At 50.5% G+C, this 24,219-nt stretch overlaps 1 protein-coding gene across 18 annotated transcripts in view; it reads right to left on the bottom strand.

The window, feature by feature from the left end:
* nbeaa (neurobeachin a) overlaps window positions 1-24,219 on the bottom strand; it is a 94,048-nt gene that overhangs the window by 16,815 nt on the left and 53,014 nt on the right. For 13 of the 18 annotated variants that reach the window (XM_081702031.1, XM_081702032.1, XM_081702035.1 and 10 more), the window contains 23 exons: window positions 22,408-22,605; window positions 21,799-21,932; window positions 20,186-20,294; window positions 19,932-20,084; window positions 18,897-19,065; window positions 15,383-15,462; window positions 14,175-14,237; window positions 13,584-13,681; window positions 13,219-13,311; window positions 12,228-12,336; window positions 9,903-9,984; window positions 9,483-9,606; window positions 8,539-8,731; window positions 7,231-8,244; window positions 6,756-6,973; window positions 5,439-5,592; window positions 4,673-4,696; window positions 3,318-3,498; window positions 2,956-3,080; window positions 2,540-2,647; window positions 2,040-2,208; window positions 701-1,163; window positions 1-77 (listed from right to left, as the gene is read on the bottom strand). The exon at window positions 1-77 is cut by the window's left edge and continues 78 nt beyond it. In XM_081702031.1, coding sequence (XP_081558157.1) covers window positions 1-77; window positions 701-1,163; window positions 2,040-2,208; window positions 2,540-2,647; window positions 2,956-3,080; window positions 3,318-3,498; window positions 4,673-4,696; window positions 5,439-5,592; window positions 6,756-6,973; window positions 7,231-8,244; window positions 8,539-8,731; window positions 9,483-9,606; window positions 9,903-9,984; window positions 12,228-12,336; window positions 13,219-13,311; window positions 13,584-13,681; window positions 14,175-14,237; window positions 15,383-15,462; window positions 18,897-19,065; window positions 19,932-20,084; window positions 20,186-20,294; window positions 21,799-21,932; window positions 22,408-22,605 — 4,138 coding nt within the window. The remainder of the gene's footprint in view (window positions 78-700; window positions 1,164-2,039; window positions 2,209-2,539; window positions 2,648-2,955; window positions 3,081-3,317; window positions 3,499-4,672; window positions 4,697-5,438; window positions 5,593-6,755; window positions 6,974-7,230; window positions 8,245-8,538; window positions 8,732-9,482; window positions 9,607-9,902; window positions 9,985-12,227; window positions 12,337-13,218; window positions 13,312-13,583; window positions 13,682-14,174; window positions 14,238-15,382; window positions 15,463-18,896; window positions 19,066-19,931; window positions 20,085-20,185; window positions 20,295-21,798; window positions 21,933-22,407; window positions 22,606-24,219) is intronic. The other 5 variants (XM_081702033.1, XM_081702037.1, XM_035535481.2 and 2 more) reach the window with 2 other exon arrangements.

Genomic DNA, 24,219 nt, shown 5'->3' with positions numbered 1-24,219 from the left:
TACTGGTGGGGGGGGTGCCCACCGTGTTCACTGCCATGCTACCAGGAGGAGGCTTCTTCACTGGCACCACCACACTCCTGGAGGTCGCATACACATGCATACACACACACATGCATACACACACACACACACGCATACACACGCATACGCACACACATGCGCACACACACACGCGCGCACACACACACGCGCACACATACGCGCGCACACACACGCGCACACACGCACGCGCGCACACAAACACACACAAACGCGCACACACGCGCACACATATAATCCAAGCATAACCAAGTAACTCGAAAGAGTTTTGATCAAATATTAACTGTCCATCGTTCACATTGAAGAAGAATATGTTGCAGTGCATAGTGCAGTGCGTACTTCATGCCTGGTGTTTTCCAACGGGTTCTCCCAGCACACAGCGGGTTAAATGTTTTGTGGTGGTTTCTTGTGTATTATTAAATCATCAGAAGCATGCAGAGGCTCGCGGTCGGTCAGGGCCCGTTCTGCACCCGCAGGGGCCTGCCAGACCGAGCACGGAGCCCCGTTTTAGCTACGCACACAAGCTCTGCTCGGGCTCCAGACAGAAGGGCTGAACAGAGCTGTGTTTAGTGCTAAACTGAGAAATGGGAGCTGGGATGCCCAGCAGTTTGGATGGGCGGGCAATGGTGTGCAAGTGGCAGGTAGCGAGCTCTGGCTCTACCTGTCGAAGGAGTGGAACTGCATGGGCAGCACGGCCGCGGCCTCCCTCTTCAGGGCCGGGTCGGGGTGGTAGGGCTGGGGCTCGGGCCCTGCCTCGGCGCCCTCTACCGGTGCCGCCACCAGGCTCTTGAGGATCTCCTTCACGTTGATGCCCTTGTTGGCCTGGCTGATGCTGGAGATGGACGCAGCCGGCTTGAGGACGTCCGGCCCGGGCGGAGACTCCAGGAGCGACTCACGGGACTTGCGCACCTCCGACGACAGCGTGCAGAGCAGCTCGCTCATGGCGTCTGGGCCGGGCGGGGCGGGGCCCACGGGGACGTCGCTACCCAGCTCTGAGCCGTTCAGGGCAGCGCCCACCGACTCGTCGCCAATGCCGGAGTCGGTGTGAGGCAGTGAACCCTCCAGCGGGAGGTCCTCCAGGGGGCGCTCTCCACGCCCGGCGTCCGAGAAGGAGGACGGATTTTCTGCATACAAACACACACACACACACACACACTCAACAGCCATGTAAACCCATGAGAAATTAAACAAACCCACAGGCCCCCTGAAATTCGCAAGCCCTCAAAAGTTGAGTGACAGGCTGCTGAGCTTTGCCTTGCGCCCGCGTCAGACCACGAGGCCCGTCTCTCCCACTGGCTCCAGCACTCCCACTTCTTGTCATCACGTAAGTGCGCGGCGGGCTCAGCGCCATCATGCTGCGGCTGTGCACAGCCCACGCGGCGAAGGACGCTTATTCATGTTGGTGCTTCCCTAATGGAGCCGGTCAGAGCTGCTAACATTGTACTCAGCGAGACAGGTGATAGAGAGAGAGAGAGAGAGAGAGGGAGAGAGAGAGAGAGAGGGAGAGAGAGAGAGAGAGAGAGGGAGAGGGAGAGAGGAGAGAGAGAGAGAGAGAGAGAGAGAGAGAGAGAGAGAGAGAGAGAGAGAGAGAGAGAGAGAGAATAAACCAAGCTTCAAAAGTAAAGTGGGTTTCAAACTGACAGAAACAAGACGGGGAGGACAAGGCACCGATCAATACACAGTGACAAGGTCACACACCCACCCACCCCTGTCCAGAGTGACAAGGTCACACACCCACCCACCCCTGTCCAGAGTGACAAGGTCACACACCCACCCACCCCTGTCCAGAGTGACAAGGTCACACACCCACCCACCCCTGTCCAGAGTGACATGGTCACACACCCACCCACCCTTGTCCACAGTGACAAGGTCACACACCCACCCACCCTTGTCCACAGTGACAAGGCTATATATACATATGCACATCTACTGAATTATAATAGGCATCCCAAATACCCTGCTTCAGTCACACTCTGAGCAGAAGGAGTTTTTAGCGTTACCTGTGCTGGTGGGGGAATTAATTTCTTGTCGAATGCTCCTTCCTGATAGGCTGCTGGACCTGCCTATCTCCCTCTGCGGCTCAAGGATGTCCCGGTACTTGGACACCATAAGGACAGAGATGAAGTAGACTACAGCTAGTGCCAGGAACTGGGCCTGCTTACTGTCATCCTACAAACACAGGAGAGAGGAAGACACTGTTATCAGATATATGTACACTGGAAGGCGCACAAAGGACCACACACACACACACACACACATTTCTGAAGAAATGATACATTTTATGAGATATCCAGTCATAGAAACATACTCATTCAGTCACTTTCCAGTGCTTATACATACACAGATTACATTTATATGATATGAAAGTCATAAAAAAGATACAAACATCAAACTGACATCTTTTTCTTCCTCTCTGGTTGTCTAGTTGTTGGTGCATATGCACAAACTTGCACACACGCACGCACGCACGCACGCACACATACACACACACGCGCCTCACCACATCTCTGAAGACAACGGCTCGTAGACGGTTGATGTCCACGTCCTGCAGCAGTCTGTCAGGGTCCTTGATGGGAGACAGGTTACGAGGGACATTCGCTATGGCACTCTAAAACACACAGTGCAACAGAGCAGAAAGCACACTGATACACACGTATTCCATAGGCATGCCTACACGTGTATGCACCTTGTATCTCGCACGCACGCACACACACGCACACGCACTATTGAGACCTTTGACAAATGAACAATTCTCTTCAGCAAGGACCCTTCTCAGAAAGGCTCGTAAACACATCTTTAATAACGGCGCTCCTGTATCTAACGCCGGACATGGTTTATGCACTTGTGAGTCAGGTATGAGCATAACTATGTGTGAGAGAGACCGTGTGAGAGAGAGCAAGAGAGGGTGCGTGTCACCTTGCTGGCAGCCACAGCACTCTGAAGGCTCTCCTGGGTCTTGCTCATGGGCAGCACAGTCTTGCTGCCTCTGTCTCTCTGCCTCTGCCTGCACTCCAGACAGTTCCTCACAGCCACACAACACACTGGGGAAGAGAGACAGACAGACAGGCAGGCAGTTAGATAAGAGCTACAGAATGAGCTGTAGGCTATTATACCTCTCTTCCAGTCAAAGTCAAAGATAAGGAAATTGTTGCTTGTACAACCCATATGAGCGCATTCTGAATTGGGCCAACTTTATTATTATTTTATGTGCAGTTTGAAAGCATCACAAACACCCCCTATATACACAATACTCCCCCCCCCCACACACACACACACACCCAGCCGTAGACATTGGCGCATCAGTCCCCCAGATGACATGTTCTTCTCGGCCTCAATCTCGCTGAAGTTGAGCGAGCTGGCGAACACCAGCACATCAACCATGGCCATGAGTCTGCTGAGGAAGGTGACAGCCGTCTCCGACGACATGCCCTGCGTGGCCTCCACATTCTCCAGCTCCGTCTGGCACGCAAAACACACAGAGGCAGGAGGTTGTAAATGCTGCAGCATATACCCGCACACGCACGCACACCCACACACCCGCACGCACGCACCCACGCACGCACACCCGCACGCACCCACACCCGCACGCTCCCACACGCACCCGCACGCACACACACCCGCACGCACGCACCCACACCCACGCTCCCACACGCACCCACACACCCACACACCCACACACGCACCCACACACCCACGCAAGCAAGCACCCACGCACACACGCAAAGCCATAAAGCCAGGAGTTTGGAAATGGTACAACACATACATACCCAGACACACGATCACATACACACAGATTAAAATCCCTCTAACGCATCTGCAAACAATCTCAGATGTCTCATACTCCAAGCCCAGGGCAGGGCGCCATGGTGACTAGGCTCCTGCTGTGAGGTCGTGGAGCAGGTGAGCAGGTAGCTTCTGCAGCTCCTTTCAAAATCACCTTCAGTGCAAACACTGCGGATGCATTTAGCTATCCGGTTTTTTTTAGACCCATCATAGGGAGCACTGAAGATGGTGTTTTCCTTAAATGCTACATGGAGAACACTAATCAAACCTAAAATGTTTTAGATCTTTCACACGCTTAAAAGACTAGATGCTAGTGAGACTGGATGTTCACAGAGATGGGTATGCAATAGTGCATTGTGGGTGTTTTGGCCCAGGTCCAGGGCTCCACCCACCTGTCCCCTCTGAGGACGTGCTCCCATACAAGAAACTCATGCCATTGTTCTCAGCTTGCTTAAGACCAACACAAAGGGAATGCGAACACACACACACACACACACACTACTCAGTACATGAGGATCTGCTTTGTGCTAGCACTGGCCTTAGATCTGCATTCTCACACATGTATGATGGGTTGTAGGTTCATGTGCCATTGACATTTGGAAATGAACCTTATCGGGGGCGAAAGCACCCAGCATCAGGAAATGGAGTTATGACAAGAAACCCACTGGTCTTACACGCTGGCTAAAAGTGTCCAAGTCATGATAAACAACAACAAAGGCAAACACAGTAATAACAAAGCAAAACATCATCAAGCTGTTCTGTGAATGTTAAGGTAGTTATGTAGCACGAAAAATCAAACAGTCAAACAGTTAATGAAAGTTAGAAAAGTGTAACAAAAATGGGAACTTACAGGGTTCGCACTAACCTTAGAGCTCTGTACATGCAAAAAGACACAGACATAGGAGAAAGAGAGGATACAGAAACACAAAGAAATACAACAAAAGGTTATAAAATCAAACTGACTGAAACTGTTAAGGGTTAATAAATAAAGGGAACAGTCTGAGTTTAGTAGTACATTTGCAGAGATAGCAGAAGTTAGGTTGGGAGTTAGAAGTGAGTTAAACAGATCAGTGTGATCCGGATTGGGGTTCACGTTCATTAAAGCGCTAGCAACAGAAACACTGACCTGAGCTCAGACTTCATGTTAGAAGGGATTGTGTGTTAAACATTAAAACTGGTTTGGAAGCAGTAAACATGCTCCTGAGCTAGACACTGATTACAAAAAAAGGCCAGAGGCCATCTCTAAGAAATCTAGCTTTAAGACTGAATATAAACACGATCAATATGAATAATCACACATATGAGACCATTAAGGCACCCCGTGGTGTTCATGAAACCTACAAAATCATTTTTCATTTTATTAACTGTTCAGAATCAGTTGGATGCAGTTATTAATCATTACAGAGAGAATCTGCATTAAAGACAGAGCAGGCATAAAATTGAATGATTCAGATTGAACTAATCACATAATCAGACTTTAGAAAGCTTACAGAAAATCAGATAATCCACCCAGAAGCAGCTATTTGCTACAGGACCAAGCACACAATTCAACTGCGCTCCGTGCCAGATGACTTTTGTGCCGTGCGACCTGCTGGGGGCGCTGTGGTGCCACTTACGGTAGGCGACGTGGCGGCAGAGAGCAAGGGCAGGATCCCTCCACAGGCGATGATGATGTTATCAACCATCTGAGAAATGAGGTGGATGGTGTTGTGCACAAATATAATGTTCTCGTTACTGTTCACGAAGTCCATGACTGATTTAGTCGAGTGGCTGTGAGAAACAGAACAAAAGGAAGAGTGGGGAAAAAGAGGAGGAAAAATACAAAAGGCATTAATCACAATGTACCTTCACCCGCCAATACAGACCAAATGTGTCCTTGTCAGGGAACACAGCAACAGGTGAAGGCACCTCTGCAATACAGACGAACAAATGAAATACTGGAAGCTCAGAATTGATAAATGAATTGGTTAAAAAAAAAAATAAAAAAAAAAAAAAAATAAATAAAAAAATTCCCTCTGTACCTTTTTCGAACACGCAGGCGTTATTGGAGACACGGATGTTCCGCCTGCCGGTGTGTGTGTGTGTGTGCGTGTGTGCCGGTGCTAAAATCCCAGCTTTGTCTTCACTTCCCTGCACAACGCAGAGGACCTGCTCAGCCTGCTCTAAATAGCCTGGCCAAAATCCCCAACGTTTCCTGCAGCCGTGCTGTGTTAGCCCTCAGTCAGTCAGCCCACCCGAATCGGCAAGCGAGATGCAGAGAAAAAGGTGCAAGGGGATCGTTTTGTTGAGACACATCAGTGGTGGTAGACTCTGGAAGACTTCAGCGCTCACATCTCCACTCGCTCTGACCTACTAGCTCGTCAGCTAATTATAAAATGTGCTGTGTGTGCGTCGGAGCAGGTGCCGTGGCCCTCCTGGGTCTGACAACTCGGGTTTAAGATCAGTGCTTCCAGTCGAGGGTTCCGGCTCCCAACACGGATGAGCGAACCAAACAAGAAGTCTTAATAACAGAGTAAAACCCAGAGAAAGAGAGGGGGAGATGGATAGAAGGGGTGGAGATATGCACAGAAGGGGACCGTCAGTCACGACTAGTGAGATGTGCAGTCTCAGTTAAAAACAGATAACGCATCTCAGCGTCAAACGCTTATTTAACCCTTTACTTTCACTGAGATGCAGAGGTGTGGTCTTGTAATAGCTTGAGAAAGGTTCACAGAAGTCCCACTCTGATTGGCCAGGGCCTAACAAGACTAGCAGTCTTTGAGCCTTTTGTACAGGTTTGTACATGTTCGGGTGTGTTGACGTCTGCGATAGAGCCAAAACATGGGCCGTCCGAGGGCTCCCGAAGGCTGGATTTAGAAACACCGAGAATCTAGATCGCTGTAGCAAGTCTAGAGAGAAACGAGGTGTAAGAGTGCCCCCTGCTGGCTACTCACCTCCGCCACACGTGCACGTCCGTCTCCAGGGCGAAGAGCAGGTCTGTGAGCAGTCGCTGGTGCATAGGCGACCACTTGAATTCCGGGATGCGGAACATCGTGGTGCGCGGGCCTGGGCTGAACTGCCGTCTCTGCTCCTCGGTCATGGGCATGCCCCGGAAGCCCAGGTCGACCCGTAGGTCCCGCTCCATCTGGCTGGCCGAGCGGCCGTGCAGGGCCTGCAGGACAAGCAGCGGTCTGTCAGTGCGCGCCCTGCTCACACGCCCACCGCTCGGTTCATCTGTTCTATATTTAAGAGTCTTTGAACTAAGGGAGGCTCATAGCTGCTGCTCTGTAGGAAAGTTAGCAGTTCCAGTAAGAGGACGTGAGAACGGCACGGAAACATTACGTGCTTGAGGGCACACAGAAGCGAGGACACACGGGAATACAGGTGTGAAACAGGAACATGGAGGCTTCCGTGCGGAAGGGTTTGTACCTGTGTGGTGGCCGTCGTCTGGATCTTCTTCATCTCTTTGTCTTTGCCGTCATCAGAACGCTCTGTGTCCGACGCGGTGCTGACGGCGTCTCCGCTCTTGGTCACGCCCGCGTCCACCGCCCCGACCTCAGGGCGGTCTCCCCCGGCAACGGAGGCCTGCGCCTCGGCCTCGGCCAGCGTGCTGATGTCGGCAAGCGAGTCCTGCAGTTTGAAGGCCTCGTCCTCGGGCAGCGGGCCGGGCCCGGGCCCCGGCTCGGCGCCGCACGACGTCATGTGGGCCAGCAGGCTGAGGTCGTCGGCGGCAACGGCGGCCGGCGTGCACACGGCCTGCCCCGCGCCCGGCAACCCCAGCGGCTCAGCCGGCGCCGGTGAAGGAAGCAGCTTCTCATCGCTCTTGGGAAACAGGAAGCCGTTGTTGCTGGGCACGCTGTCCTTCTCGTCCGCGAGCGTGATCAGCGGGCCCAGGTTGGCGTCGTCTTCGGCCACACCCCCCGCCGTCGTCCTCGGCTCCTCCTCCTTGGGAGGCAAGCTGCCGTTCAGCTTGTGCACGGCCGCGCAGTAGGCGCTGTCCAGCAGCGAGTCCACCTCCACCAGGGGGCCGTTCTCCACCCCTCCGCCCCCGCCCAGCGTCTCCGGCGACAGGTCCAGGTCGTCCAGCTTCACCTCGGTGGCCTCCACCTTCTCCGCCTTGATGTCCACGAGCAGGTCGTGCACCTCCACCCGCACGCCCGGCACGCCCCGCTCCGCCTCGCCCTCCGGGACCTTGCCATCGGCCAGCAGGTTGTGGGAGTCGGCTCCCTCGCTGTAGTCGGCCTCGCTCTCGGGCGTCTGCGTCTGAGACGTATCGTCTATCTCACGGATCTCCAGGCCACCGTTGACGGCGGTCGGCTGTGCCGAGAGTCCCGAGATGGTGCTCACCGAGCCTTTCTTGCCTCTCTTGATGTTCTCCTCCTCCTGCCGCTGGTACTCCTCGTACATCTTAGCCAGATACTCTTTATGGGCTTCATACGTTACCTGTAAGAGCAGACAGCGCGCGCAGGCTCTCAGTCACGCTGGTCTTTACACAGACTGGCACAGCACTATTTAATACATAAAATTCCACTTATGCAGATATATTACAGGCCTTAAAAGAACCTCTAGTTGTTGAAAGGAAGCTTATCTGTTTAAAGGAATAGGCCACTCCTGAAACAGATATGGAGTTTATGAACACTATTCACTGCTAAAATTTTTAATTATAGACTATAATGAACTCATCATGCACAGGACACATAACGACATTGAGTTCACAGGCAGGTTTGTTATCAGGACCTTGGAGTGGGCGATGCTGAGGGTGTCCACCCAGACACGCCAGCCGCCCCACTCGTACTTGATGGCGTGGTACAGCAGGATGCGGAAGATGTTGTAGACCATCTCCGTGATCTTCTGCTCCTCGGGGTTCTTAGGGTTGATGTAGCCCAGAGAGAACATCCAGTCCTGCCAGACGGAGCACTGCAGTAGACACCTACAGCCACACACACACACGCACACACACACACACACACACACACACACGCACACACACACACACGCACACACACACACGCACACACACGCACACACGCACACACGCACACACACGCACACACACAAAGGTTTACAACTGGGTGAGGGCTTTACGGTGTACAGTGCCCATCTAAATTCCACTGGGTCTCCATGAAGACGGCCCACACTGCCGTGAAACCCCCATCATTATCAAATGTGGGACTGGAGCAGAACATCTGCTGGGCAGGAATTCTGTCTCTTGTCCCGCCAGCTCTCACTCGGAGCAGGCTCATCCATCTGTTCACAGAACAGCCGCGCCGTTCCCGGACTTATGAGCAGCAAGGCTGTCGGAAAGACTTTTTAAAGAAAGCCCACGCTAACTGCAGATCGCTAACGAGGAGACGGTTCTGGCAGGAGAGAGAGAGCGGAGGGATTAGCTGGTGGGTGTGTGTGTGTGTGTGTGTGTGGGGGGGGGGGGGGGGGCTTTCTCCTCTATTACATGATGTATTAATTACCACCATAATTGTTTTAGTAGGGGAAGGAGAGCATAAAAAGGACGTCTATCCATGTCTTACTGTGTGCATGTCTTTGATGGCAGAATGTGTGTGCGCACGCATGTGTGTGTGCATGTATGCGCATGGGTGTGTGTGTGTGTGTGTGTGTGTGTGTGTGTGTGTGTGTGTGTGTGCATCTGTGTGTGTGCGTGTGTGTGTGTGTGTACAGCCACATACCGCCTGTTCTCTCTACTGTTGCTGAACAGCTTGATCATGTCGGACAGGAAGAGTCGTCGCACCTCCATGAGCTCAGCACTGGGAGTGGAGTTCTTCAACAGTGTGGCTACCACCTTCAGAATCACTGGGAGAGAGAGAGAGAGAGAGAGAGAGGGGGGGGGAGAGAGAGAGGGAGAGAGAGAGGGAGGGAGAGAGAGAGGGAGGGAGAGAGAGAGAGCAAGAAAGAGGGGGAGAGAGAAGGAGAAAGAGAGGGAGAGAGAGAGCAAGAAAGAGGGGGAGAGAGAGGGGGAGAGGGAGAGAGAGAAGCAAAAATAAGGAAATAAACATTTACATTTTTGTGAATCAAGATTACCGGAATATAGCAGAAATAACGTGTGTGTACTAAAATCTTTTTGGTCCACTTTCAGTCAGTACACTCACTGGGGTTCTGGATCTTGACGGTGGAGTCGGGCTCAGGATGTGGCTTGTGGATCACTTGCGTGCACACCTGCTCTGTGAGAATCTACAGGGACAGCAGGACAAGGGAGTCAGCGAGAGAAAAGCCCCCTACACAGCACAGCACGACCGTATACCACCGCTATACTACTGTATACTACCGTTATACCACCACTATACTACTGTATACTACCGCTATACTACAGCTATACCACCACTATACTACTGTATACTACCACTATACCACAACTATACTACTGTATACTACAGCTATACCACCACTATACTACTGTATACTACCACTATACCACAACTATACTACTGTATACTACCACTATACCACAACTATACTACTGTATACTACCGCTATACTACTGTATACTACCGTTATACCACCACTATACTACTGTATACTACCACTATACCACAACTATACTACTGTATACTACAGCTATACCACCACTATACTACTGTATACTACCACTATACCACAACTATACTACTGTATACTACCGTTATACCACCACTATACTACTGTATACTACAGCTATACCACCACTATACTACTGTATACTACCACTATACCACAACTATACTACTGTATACTACCGTTATACCACCGCTATACTACTGTATACTACCGTTATACCACCACTATACTACTGTATACTACCGCTATACTACAGCTATACCACCACTATACTACTGTATACTACCACTATACCACAACTATACTACTGTATACTACAGCTATACCACCACTATACTACTGTATACTACCACTATACCACAACTATACTACTGTATACTACCGTTATACCACCACTATACTACTGTATACTACCGCTATACTACAGCTATACCACCACTATACTACTGTATACTACCACTATACCACAACTATACTACTGTATACTACCGCTATACTACTGTATACTACCGTTATACCACCACTATACTACTGTATACTACCACTATACCACAACTATACTACTGTATACTACAGCTATACCACCACTATACTACTGTATACTACCACTATACTAATGTATACTACCACTATACCACAACTATACTACTGTATACTACCGCTATACCACCACTATACTACTGTATACTACCGCCATACCACCACTATACTACTGTATACTACTGTATACTACCGCTATACCACCACTATACTACTGTATACTACCACTATACTAATGTATACTACCACTATACCACAACTATACTACTGTATACTACTGCTATACCACCACTATACTACTGTATACTACCGCCATACCACCACTATACTACTGTATACTACTGTATACTACCGCTATACTACTGTATACTACCGCTATACCATCGCTATACTACCTGTATACTACCGCTATACTACTGTATACTACCGCTATAGCACCACTATACTACTGTATACTACCACTATAGCACCACTATACTACTGTGTATCACCGCTATACTACTGTATACTACCACTATACTACTGTATATACCACCACTATACTACTGTATACCAACACTATACTACTGTATACTACTGCTATACTACCGCTATACTACTGTATACTACCGCTATACCACCACTATACATACTATACTACTGTAATACCACCACACTACCTATATAAATAACATATACACTATTACCCTATACTATCATATACATTTATCTGATGCATTTATCCAAAGCAACTTACAATTATGAGTAAATACAACTTGAGCAACTGAGGGTTAAGGATTTTGCAACTTTGCAGCAGTGGGGCTTGAACCAGCAACCTTCCAAATAGAAGTCAAGTACCTTAACCAATGAGCTACCACTGTCCTATATTACTGCATACTACCATATCCTACCTTTATACTACCATATCCTACTGACTACTTTAGTGCAGGGGAATTGCTCTGCATGTCAGGTTTCTCTGGCCTATATTCATTCTCTGGCTTTGGTGAGAAATGTTTTCAATTCCTAAGGAAAATTGGATGGGGGCTCCAAATTGGGTGTGTGTGAAGCGTGTGCTAGCCAAACGATGCACACTGTAGAGTGCTGCTGGGCTGTGGTCAAATACTTGTGTTCTACACGCCATTCTGCACAGCTATCCTCGTAATGCCAAAACTTTAGCATGCTTGTAAAGCTCTGACATACCTGGTGAGTATAGCTCACTGGCCATGGAAAGCCCTGACATACAACCCAGACCAAGACACCGGGTCATTTTAAAATGTGTGCTACTGTGTGCTCCTAAAGAGGATTGTGTTGTGCGTGTTAGTGTGTGCATTAGTGTGCGCACTAGAATGCTGGCTGCATACCTCATAGAGTGTGTTGTAGGTGGTGACTGTCACAGTGTTGGTGTGCATCATTAATCTCTCTCCCAGCAGTGTGAAGAGACTGTGGGTGTGCATGATCTCCACTTTCCTCCTACAAACACACACACACACACACACACGCACGCACGCACGCGCATTAGAGGGAGAACGTGTTGAAAGTCGGACTAGGTGCAGGTGAGCATATCTTCCAATCTGCTCCAATTTCAGCAGCCGTTCCTCCACGACATTAAGATCAGTGAAAAGATCCAGTGAGCTGGCAGGCGGACATCATTACCACTGACACAGCGCTCCTTAAGGGCAAAGGTAGAGCATGAGCCAGGAGTTCCCTGTCACACACACTCACACACTTACACACACACACACTTACTGACAAAGCGACAAAGAAACGGAATTTGGACATGAAATCTGCACATTTTCATGCCTCTTCATTCTCTCAGCTCAGAGACTTTCTAAGCGATTGCACACAAAGAGCAGCGTGCCGACGGGCTTCCTCATTCAGCTATCAGAATCCCCGCAGCGGACGCATCCCTGCGCGAGCCTGCTCTCACCAGATTATCGAGATTATGGGATTAGCCTAATCGCTGTCGTCATTTCGGCCTCTTGGATCTTGAGCCCTGCGTGTCTCGGAGGAAACTCTCCTGCACCACATGCTTCCCATGAGCCTTTTCCTGCCCATCAGACTGAACAGCGGGAAGAAGGTTTTTTTCTCTCTACTTCTGGAGCCTCCAACTAAATGGATACTCTTCCCGAATTTATTTCTGCAGTGCTCAGCACGACGGATTCTTCCGCGCAGCGTGGCAGACGCTCCCGCCGGGAGCCTCCGGCCCGGAATGTTCTGGTTTGTTCTGGAAACCTCAGCGGAAACACATATAGCCCAGCTGCGCCATGGAGATAATGGCCGCATGAAATTCAGACTCTGGGGGGCGTTGACCGATGGGGCTGAGGCGGAGACGGAGCGTGAGCGCTCACTCACTTGTGTCCGAGGTGCTTCAGGAAGTAGCCCAAGACCTTGAGTGCTTGCACGCGAATGCTCTCGCTCTTGGAGGCCAGGAGCTTGTAGATGACCCTGTAAACAGAAAGCCAAAACCTTCAGAACTTCAGGCCGACAGCTCTGGTCGAACAGATGCAGAAAGCGTTCTCGAAATGCGCAGGCAGGCCCAAAACCGTTAAAGGAAAACGTTTGTGTGTCGTGTAGGAAAGGCCAATTTTAAAACGCTGCCGTGCATGGACTTCAGTGCAGGAGAGTCCAGAAGACATGGAGGTGTGTTGAGCGGAGCAGAAGAGTGCTGGCATTACATCAGCGAGGAGGGTGGGGGAGGCGCGATCCTCGGACCTCACCGTATTCCGTTCCGCTGGTCGAACGCTGGGATCATGGAGGCTGGGTGCTCGGACATGAGGGCCACCAGGAGCTGCAGGACGTCGTGGATGTTCTCATCCTGCCAAGGGCGTAGGAGAGGGCGAGGTGGGCAAAACGAGAGAGAGAGAGAGAGAGAGAGAGAGAGAGAGAGAGAGAGAGAGAGAGAGAGAAGGGAAGGGTGGAAAGGAAGAAAGAAGGAAGAAACATAAAAGATAAAACGGAAAAAAAAACGAGATCAATAAGTACAAAGCTTCAAAAGCGTCAGAGAGATATCAATATCTGTAGAGATCGCGCCAGATATGAAATCTGCCCAAGATGGGGGCATTGCATAACGTCTCAAGCTTCATTTGGTGTTTGATGTCACATGACCACATTGCGTTTAATATACGGCGCATTACAAACTCAGCGGAAATGCTCAGAAACTCGCTGCATTCCAGATGGCCTACAGTACCCGATGCAACACACCCAGCATGGACACGTACACAAAAGCCGGCGGAGCTGGGCGTGATCTCACGGTTGGATTGCAGCACCGGCGAATGTACGTGGAGGAACTGTAGGTGGGAACGTCTTACCTCATGCATGGTTAGCAGGTAATTCAGAATGCTTTGTAATTCATCCTCCTTCACCCCTCGGTCCTGCAAAATGCAAAAAGTAGTTAGGATATGATGTCACAGTGTTTATTCTAAATAAATCACTTTATATTGGAAAAAAAAGAGTTAAACAGTAATCAGAACATGGAACAAATACAAAGATAAAACAAACAAACAAACAAAAAAAAACCCCATATGTGACATGTGATTATTGGTAAATACTGGAAACTGCAAACACCTGCAGTCCACAAACTAATTGCTCAGGGGGAGGACGCATTTTGGTCACGTGCATACGTCACTAATTCCTCTAATATCTGAAGATGAACCACGAGAACATGAAACGAAAGAAAGATGGGGAACAGCAGCATCAAAACAAAGTGGCTAAACGAATAAAGAGCGCTGCCTAGCAACCGCATCACTCAAAACAAGACAACAGCCTAAAGCCAGAACAGACCATGTGACTTTTCCCTCTTTATTGCTCTCTCTCTTTATAGCTCACACACACACACACACACACACACACACACGCGCGCGCATACACACACACGCATACACACACACGCATACACACACTCTTTTGCGCAATGATCCATAATGCAATTCTGTCTGTGTGCTGGCCTCCTGACCACCTACATGTTTTCATTGTTTTGAGCAACACAAAAACAAACAAACAAAAATAACCATTTCCATGTCACTGCCTCAGAAAAAACCCCCACATCAAATCTTAGAGAGGAATGAGAAAAACAGTCCCACGACAAAAAGCTTAAAACAACTTCCTCACTTCCTCTTTATGAAAACTAATGATATATTCACACTGACAGCACTCTCATACAAAAGCCACACCAGCTGGAATAAGTGACGTAACCTTGATAATGACAAGACTCTCCCCCCCCCCCCCCCCCCACACAGAGCAAGTTCAACTATAACTCTTCCACCAGCCCCACTCCCCTCAAAAAAAGCATGTGCTGTTTGCCCGGTTAAATCCACCCCCCCCCCCAAAAGAAAACCCCACAGAGACCGTAAAACATAATAGCATGACAATGGTGTCACACCATAATACTACCGTATACTTCCACACAGATATAATAACATGGTTGGTTTTTCTGAAGCAGTTAAAACCTACTGGTGCATTACTGCATAAAGTGTCATGCGCTCTGGAGGCATAGGGGAAAGAAGACAGACTTCCTCACCTTCAGGATGAGCTGTTTGAGGAAGAGAAGCATAAAGGCACGCAGAGAGATGATCTCCTTCTGGGTGGGCCGTGGGCCATCTGCAAAACACACAGCGCTTTCACACGTGAGTCACACGCACAGCGGGTTAACACACCTGAAGCTAGGCATGCACACACACACACACACACACACACACACACTACATTCATCACAGGTCTGAAAGCCTAGCCCAGTGATTTCCACCACTCTTTGGAAATGACTCTAAAACTATAGCATGCACTATCCAACATAAACAGAGTGCAGAACGATGTAGAAGGTTCTACAGAAGTGGGAAGACAGAACATTAGATTCAGCGTGAGGCTTCAGATCCTACTCCACATGGAGAAGGACAACACACGCACACAGGCCTCGTTTGTACATTCCCCAAACATGACACTACTGAGGGAAGGGCCCGGTTTCTCTCGGAGACGGAGCTCCGTGGGACGGATCGTCAGCCGGCTCTGGAAGAGCTTCCCTCACAACAAACTTAATACCTCGTACAACCTCAATACGCAGTGACGTAAGGACAGTAAAACATGGCACATGGGCACGCGCAGAGGGAGAACTGGCGGGCGATTTTGGGATCTAAGGGCTGATCCGACTTTGGAATTGCGATCTTTGAGTCAATTTTGTACAGTTTTGTACAGTGATCCCTGGACGTCTCCCCAGAATTCTAGCTTTTATTGGTGGATTTGAGGAGAAAAAGGAAAGACGAGTCTGAGTGGATCAGGGGCAGAGAGGAGAGGGGGAGCATAACGCCTCGCCAAGGCCACACCCGGCACACCCGAGACACAGTAGCTCCTCCCTGTAGCTGTTTATCCTTCCTCCCAAGCTCACACACACACACACACACACACACACACACACACACACACACACACACACACACACTCCTCAGCTGTCTCCTTCCTCAGCAGAGAGCGTTCATCACCTCAGTCGCGTTCTCTGTGAACGCTGCACAATCTGAGTGTGTGCATGTGCATGAGCTCACGTTTGTTCACGTGGGTGTGTGCGGTCGTTCCTATACGTGCTCTACGTGTGCTCACTCCAGCTGCAGTGTGAGCAGGTGAAATCCCAGCCTGTCCCAGCGTGAAGCTCACACTGGCATGAAGAGGGCGTGATGTGAGCTTTTGTAGTCGCTTGCGTGTGCGTGTGTGACTGTGTTCTACATCTGTCCGTTTGCTGATTCTTGTGCATCCTCAGTTGACTGAAAGCCACTTAGCCTTGGAGACTAGATTAACACACACACACACACACACACAGTGGCGATTCATGAACAAGTGATCGTTAAATAATCGCTGAGCCTCCAATTCACCACAGACACACATGCGCAAACACACACCTGCTGTCACCAGATACATACATGCACTCTCACCACCATTCACACACAATCAAGATCTCTCTCTCTCACACACACCCAGACTCTTACACATACACACACACACACAGGATGGCAAACAGGGTTGTCATGACGACATCCAGCGAGGAAGAGCAGCCATATTTCAGTATTATCAGAGACACTCTGCACAGACAACATAGGTGGAGAAGAAAGAAAAAAACACTTCTCCATCCTGTTCCATAATGGATTTGTATTTAAGAAAGGAGCACAGAACACACACACACACACCTCCGCACCCACACCCACACCCACCCACACCCACACCCACACACCCACACCTCTTCACAAGACATTTCCCTCCTGAGCTGGATGGCTCCTGTGCGGCTGAGCACATGACTCTGTGTTTATTTATAAGACACATTTGCGTACATGTATTCTCCTTTAGATGGAGAACTCCGCAGGTTTAAGGCAACCGCAGAGCAGACCGCGGCCACTCATTTCTTACAGATGATGATTAAAAGCGTTAACACACACATACGCAGGTGTCAGGACCATCCACACAGCCAGACCGGCATCCCTTCATCTCCAGGCTTCTGTTTGCTATATTTGGATGCTGTTTGTGCCTCTCTCACTGAAACCCACCGGGCGCTTCCTGCCTTTCGGAGTCCTTCTTTCCTTTCTGATTTCTGGAGACGCAGTAAGGCTGTCATGATGGTGTATTTGAAGACAGAACCTAAAAACTAATTCACTGATATCAACAACAGTCCCTCAGTTTTACACATTCCGTTGGCTAGACCACAGATATTGATGGGACGCCCAGCTGGACTAAGGACATATTTCCCAAACTAACATTACAGAATCGATATATCCAATACCATCAGAGTATTCCAGGGCCGGTATTGGCCTTTTCCAATGCCGGTGTTTGTATCAACGTGTCAGCACTTTTGACATAACGCAGTTTCCGCTTCTGGCTCTAATCAGGGTTTACGCACTGAAGCAAAGTTACAGGTCTGCTTTCAACCCTTCAGTCTACTTCCGCTTAACGTAGCGCTCTCACATTGCTGACAGGACATTCCATCATATGACGAGCTCACCAGAAGAGCTATAGTAAAGGTGAAAACAGTGACAACCCCTAAACACAAGTGTCTGTGTAGTCACAGTGATACGTATAGCTAAATTACGTTAACAACAGGGCCGAGGAGAGATCTGAACCATTAAATTCAAAATCACTCAATGCACCATCACTTTGTACACACATTTGCATGAGTGTCATATCAACATGATCACAGATGCAAATTCTTCAGCGCTGAGTTGCCATTTCATCTGCATGGCCTCTAGGGGGCGGTCTCAGCAGTACACAGATGGTACTGTGAGCTGCTCAGCTATTTATTTTCAGGCATAATGCCTGAAGGTGGCTAGTGACTCTCCCGGAGGGGCGAGATCGCCATGGATCCGCAAACGCCTAATCGCGCAGTCGCGGGTTCGTTGGTGAAGGGAGGGTCATGGAAAGAAAGCACGTTTGGTGAAGTCCACGTTCTGAAGGACCATGATGGAGAGAGACAGCATGCTGATGAAAAGAGAGGAGAAAAGCAGGGAGGGGAGAGAGAGAGAGAGAGAGAGAGAGAGAGAGAGGATGAAGTGAGCTGCCCGCTACTCACACAAACCAACACAAACCCAGCAGTGGGCGAGGCCTAGCAGCGACTGGAAGAACTCTCGTATGAGTGGAGCATCAAAGTTGGTGTTCCCCTAAACCACCACACAAATCACTAACAACAGTCTGATACCCAGGAGGCTAAACAGACCCACATCACATCACCGTGTTGTCAAGAGGACCGAAACACACGCTGCGTCTGACAAGGCCATCAGCAACCTCTGACAAAGGCCTCTCACTGCTCAGATAGTAAATCCTCCAGGGCGTCGTTTACATTTACGCTATTTGGAAAACACTCCAGAGCGACGTACACACGCAGTCCCGGCGAACTGAACCTATGAGCTTGGTGTTATTAGCACCATGTTCTGCCCATTTTACCCGGTGAGCTACAGTAGTACGCATCGTAGAAGAAAACGTACGTGTTTGTGTGTGTCTGTGCGTGTGTGTGTGTGTGTATGCGCGTGTGCTTGCGTTCGCATGTGTGTGCGCGTGCGTACACTCACCGAGCCCTTTGGGTGTGATACCACTGCTCTCCAGTGGGTTGCTGGCCCAGTAGTAGTACTTGAGCGTGTGCATGAGCTGTAGCACAGTGCCCACACGCCTGATGGTTGTGTAGATGGTGGCCGTGCCAATGAACTCTGCTGACAGGTAGGTGTACAGGGAGAGCTGCACCTGCGGGAGGCACACACACACACACACACACACACACACACACACACACACACACACACACACACACACACACACACGCATGCTAGTCAGCACAGATGTGTTAATTAGGGTGGAACTAAGGGGGCTACAATGGTAGTCAGCGTGGTCTCAGGGGGAGCTAATGCCCCCCACGCCTGGGGCCTCTCCCCAAACCCTAACCCAGCCGGGAACACGTAGCGGTGCGGGGGGCTTTCCTCCCCTCTCCATCCCCCCTCTCTCTCTCCCTCTCGCCTTTTCTCTCTCCATCCCCTCTCTCTCTCCCCATCCCCCTCTCTCCATCCCCTCTTCTCTCTCTCTCCATCCCCCCTCTCTCTCCCTCTCTCTCTCATCCCCCTCTCCCTCTCTCCATCCCCCTCTCCCTCTCTCTCTCCCTCTCCATCCCCCCTCTCGCTCCCTCTCTCCATCCCCCGCTCTCCCCCTCTCTCACTGTTCTACTCATCCCTCCCTCCTACTCTCCTCCTCCTTTACTGTTCCTCCTTATCTCCATCCTCCGACATCTTTGTTCTCCTGGATTCACTCATGCGAGAGCACAAACAGCCGAGGAGGGAGCAGAGATGCGGTCCAGGGTTTCCCTCACTCCTGACCCCACGACGGGCACTGCAGCTACAAGACCCCTCCCCACCCCCCACCCCAAAAAAACAAGTTTCATCTGCACTGACATTCAGGAATGAACAGTAGCTGCACACTTGTCCCTGGTTCATTTCATTAACATTAACTGTTCATGATCCAGAAGGCCTGGATCCAAGTTCCTCGCGTTTCTCTGGAGATATGTAGGCACGTGGTAAGGAGTGCACTTTCGGGGGGGTGGGTGCGGCGGATGTGCGGACCTTGGCGGGCGTGTGGATCCAGATGGCTGCATTGAACAGCACGTGGTCACACAGCTGCTTTAGGAGGGGCGCTCCGTGGGTGAGGCCGTCCAGATACTTGGCGAAAGACAGGAACTGCTCCAGGACAGCCCGGGTGATGTGCATACGAGAAGACTGAGGGGGACACACAGAGACAGGAAGACAACAGCATTCCAAACGTCGAACAGGACTCGAGTCGTGGAACAGTTCTGTGAGTCAGGCGGCGGTCTGCTCACCTTCTCCAGCAGGTAGCCGATGACAAGGAAACCCTTCCCCCCCAACATCTGCTCTTGCATGGCTACTGAACTCTTCAACAACTCCACCAGGAAGGCCAGGAGAGTGGCACTGAACACACACACACACACACACATTAGTATTACTGTCTTCATATAATCCTAGATGGCTCTTTTAGCCATCAGAGAAAGAGTGTATTGTGTTTATAGAAAGATAAGCTTGTAGAGGACCAGCAAAAGGTCCCCGCAAGGCCAGACTTTTCTATTCATCTCCAGTGAGTGAGTGTTAACCACAAAGAGACGCACACCCACACACGTCGTGCTTTCCGCTCAACACACAGTGGGGCAAGTGTGTGTGTGTGCAGGTGTGTGTGTGCGCGCGTTAGCAGCATCAAGGCCCCTGTACCGCCTCCGCCACTCTGTCCCGTTCCGTTTCACGGACTGCCGTGGCCGCAGAGCGCCTGGTCGCCAGGGCGACCGGTGCGGACGCGTGCACGCGCTCCATGGCTTCCCGGCAGGAGGGACGCACACCCACAGCTCTGCCGCCGATGCTGTTTACAGACTCCCGAGTTCTGCTGAAGTCTCCGGCTGCTGCGTCGCCTAACTCCCCCTCCACCACTCTATATCTCGCACTACGTCTCCACTCCCTTCCTCTCATGGTTCCTCTCCATTCAGTATCATTTATGCTGGACTGGCATGACTGTGATTATACAGGTTTGCCAGTTTGCCAAATATTAATATTTATTTATATATATTTAAAAAAAAAACAAAAAAAACCCCCCAAAAAAACACTTTTCATAAATACATGGATAAACCAGCAGAAATCACACTACACCGAACCAAGCCAACTCAGTGTGTGTGTGTGCAAGTGTATCAGAGAGAGGAAACACCGCTGTAACGCTGAGGAGGAGACAGACTTCGGCGCTCAGCACAACCGCACACGGCACTGCACGCACTGTTCCTTTGCTAAGATATTTAAAACAATGCGCCTCGTATCAATTTAAAGTTTGGGAAGGAGATGGAAAAATGTAATTCACCTTCTATTTCCGTTAAATCACAGTGCCTACACAGTCCTCTCCTGGCACTACGGTTTCCACTTCAAGGCTATGGTCACTTCTTGTGCATTTTGTCGGGTTTTGTGGCGTTTTCCTTTCATCCCTCTCCATCTCTCTCTCTCTGTTCACTGCACAGCGCTCAGGGCACTAATCTCTCTCTCACTTTGCTTCTCCACACTTCTCCCGTGCAGCGGACGGCCCGATCTGTCACTGATCCGTGATCGGCAGGCGATGCCTGCCGGCGCTACAGAGCCTCTTCGACTGGTTGCACCTGCAAGGGGCGGGGCTGCTGCGTTTGATCACCGCGCCCCTCCCAGCGTGCGGGCGTGTCCGGCAAACGTGGGTTTTCCCTCATTCCTTTATTGTTCCCGGTTTTAAATAGCCACGATTTTCCGTGTTAAACAGGCACATGCACACAGGTCCATGGTCGCCTGATGGCTTCAACACGCATCTATCCACAGCATGCCCTCACCCGTGGTGTCAGACACAAACGCGGAGGCGCTTAGCGGCCGGGCAAGCGCGGCAGAGCTGTGCGTGGGGATGCGGGGGGGCAGGGCTCACCACACGGTGGTCTCCACGGGGCTGTCGTTGGGCTGCCGGTAGTCCAGCTGAGAAAAGAGGGGGAAGAGGACCTGGATACCACCGATGGAGTGAATGGCGCTGTGGATGGAGTGGGTGACGATGGCCTTCACGTCCTGCAGGGGACGAGGAGACGTACAGAGGAGTTAGTAGAGGGACAGTCTCACACGCACTCACAGACCCACACAACCCATGAATCACCGCAGGAAAGTAGAAGTCAATGATTCTGTAGCATTTCAAAAATGACCAAAGTACAAGAACTGTGTGTGTGCATATGTGTGTGAATGGAAGCGTGTGTGTGTGTGGGGGGGGGGGGGGGGGTGCATATGTGTGTGTGTGTGTGTGGGGGTGCATGTGTGTGTGTGAGTGTGGGGGTGCATGTGTGTGTGTGAGTGTGGGGGTGCATGTGTGTGTGTGTGTGTGGGGGTGCATATGTGTGTGTGTGTGTGTGGGGGTGCATATGTGTGTGTGTGAGTGTGGGGGTGCATGTGTGTGTGTGTGTGTGTGGGGGTGCATGTGTGTGTGTGAGTGTGGGGGTGCATGTGTATGTGTGTTCATGTGCATGCGCGAGTGTGCGTCACGTGCGCTCGCCTGGAGCATGAGGGCGTGCGGCGAGTGGACGAAGATGGAGGCGTTCTCGCGGGGAGACGACTCCAGGCAGAGCTGAGCGTCCGTGGCCTTGGCGTTGTAGGTGAAAGCTATGCTGCTGGCCAGTTTACCATCATACAGCACCTGTTTGTGGTGCTCCGCCAGGTGGATGTCGCTCTCCGACTTGAACTTAAAGGTGCTCTGTGGAGGACAGACAGACACACACACACACACACAATCTGATATCACAGATCCCACAAAGATGGCACGACCCTATTGTGGTGACAGGCAGCAGTAGTCGTGTGGGTTTGGTGTTTTTATGTGGATGTTTTCATGTGGAGTCGAGGGATTATTTTTGATTCTTGGCGTCATCAGCATGGATGCGGTGAGCTTCTTTATGAATACGGCTGCTCTTGCCAACAAAGCAACCATCCCCCAGACTTCAACACTGTCACGTCTTTCTGGTTCAGCGTAGCAGTTTGGTTGCCGGGACACGAGACACCCGACAGTGTTACGGGGGAGCCCGCAACGGAGGCCGTTAGACGGCGGCGACTCGGTCCCTTCCCTCCCTCATTCTCCGGAATGTACTGTCATTCAGGAACAACGCGGATGAACTACAAGTGAACACAAAGCATTAGCGAGAGCACGAGAATGCGTGTGTGATGGCACCGGCGGAAACCCGGCTGATAGATCAGAAAGTGAGGCAGGATTCTGAAACGGCTTTGTCCAGCCGACTCGGCCGGTCCGCGGCACACAGGGCTCGGGGGGGGGGGGGGGGGGGGGGGGGGTTGGGGTTGGGCGTGACCTCTCACTGGTGTAAGACTGTTGTAGTTGGAGAATCTTTCTGCACACTGTACTCACATTGAACTGCATGTTTTATTTCCCGTGAAAGATCCCACGAGTGCTTAAGATATGGCGGTTTACATCCCCAGAGCCTGTACGGATGAGGCGACCCACTTGTGCACTTCACCTCAATCTTTTCCCCAGTTGCCCCGCATTTTTATCCGAAGCTTCGTGGTCATTTCATCAGTATGGTAGCTGTCCAGCAAGATGTGGTAGAGCGTTGGACTTGCTCCGATTTACCAAGCAGCCTTGATGAGGGAGGGAGAGAGAGTTGGGTGCAGACAGGTTGCGGCGTGCACTGAGGACACTACACATGAACTGAATGGCTGCTTTCACACTACCAACGGGTGTTTTTAACGATTTGTATACTTTATCTTTTATATACTTTATCATGAGGAAGACAACTACATTGTATCCAAATAATAGGCCTTTGATCAGTACAGCCCTTAAAAAACCTCTCAATCAAACGTGACATTCAGTGTCTAAGAGCCGTTATTGACAAAAGAAACAAAGCCAGCCAAAACTGGCGTTTAAAGACGAGCTGGAGGATGAACTTAAGAAGCGAACCATTTCCGCTCCGGGAGAGGAGTTTAAGCTACAGTGAGAATTCAGGACAGGAAAAAAAAAACCTTAAGTGTCAAGCGAGTCCATCATCGCCGAACATTTAAATCAGTTTAACTTGAGTTTCCATTCCCTTGATTTAGAGCAGTTTCAGAGGGTGGCGAGATACAGACTGATGAAATGGACGTCTGGAGAACTCTTGAACAGAAAACTGTGTGAAAAGGGCCTGATTGCATTAGTGGACAACTGCTTACAAACTGCCTTGTTTTTGCGTGCCACTTTTCCATTTATATTCCAGCTCTCCATCACGGGCTAAAGGTTGTACGGAAAAAATCCAGAGTTGCTTCAGTGGTCAAGGTTCCATCCCCAAAGGTGCTGGATGACTTCCGTCCCGTAGCACTCATGACGGAC

This window comes from Electrophorus electricus, chromosome 19, assembly GCF_041902795.1.
Source record: "Electrophorus electricus isolate QZ-2024a chromosome 19, ASM4190279v1, whole genome shotgun sequence".
NCBI lineage: Eukaryota > Metazoa > Chordata > Actinopteri > Gymnotiformes > Gymnotidae > Electrophorus > Electrophorus electricus.
This window is presented reverse-complemented; position numbering and strand designations above follow the sequence as displayed.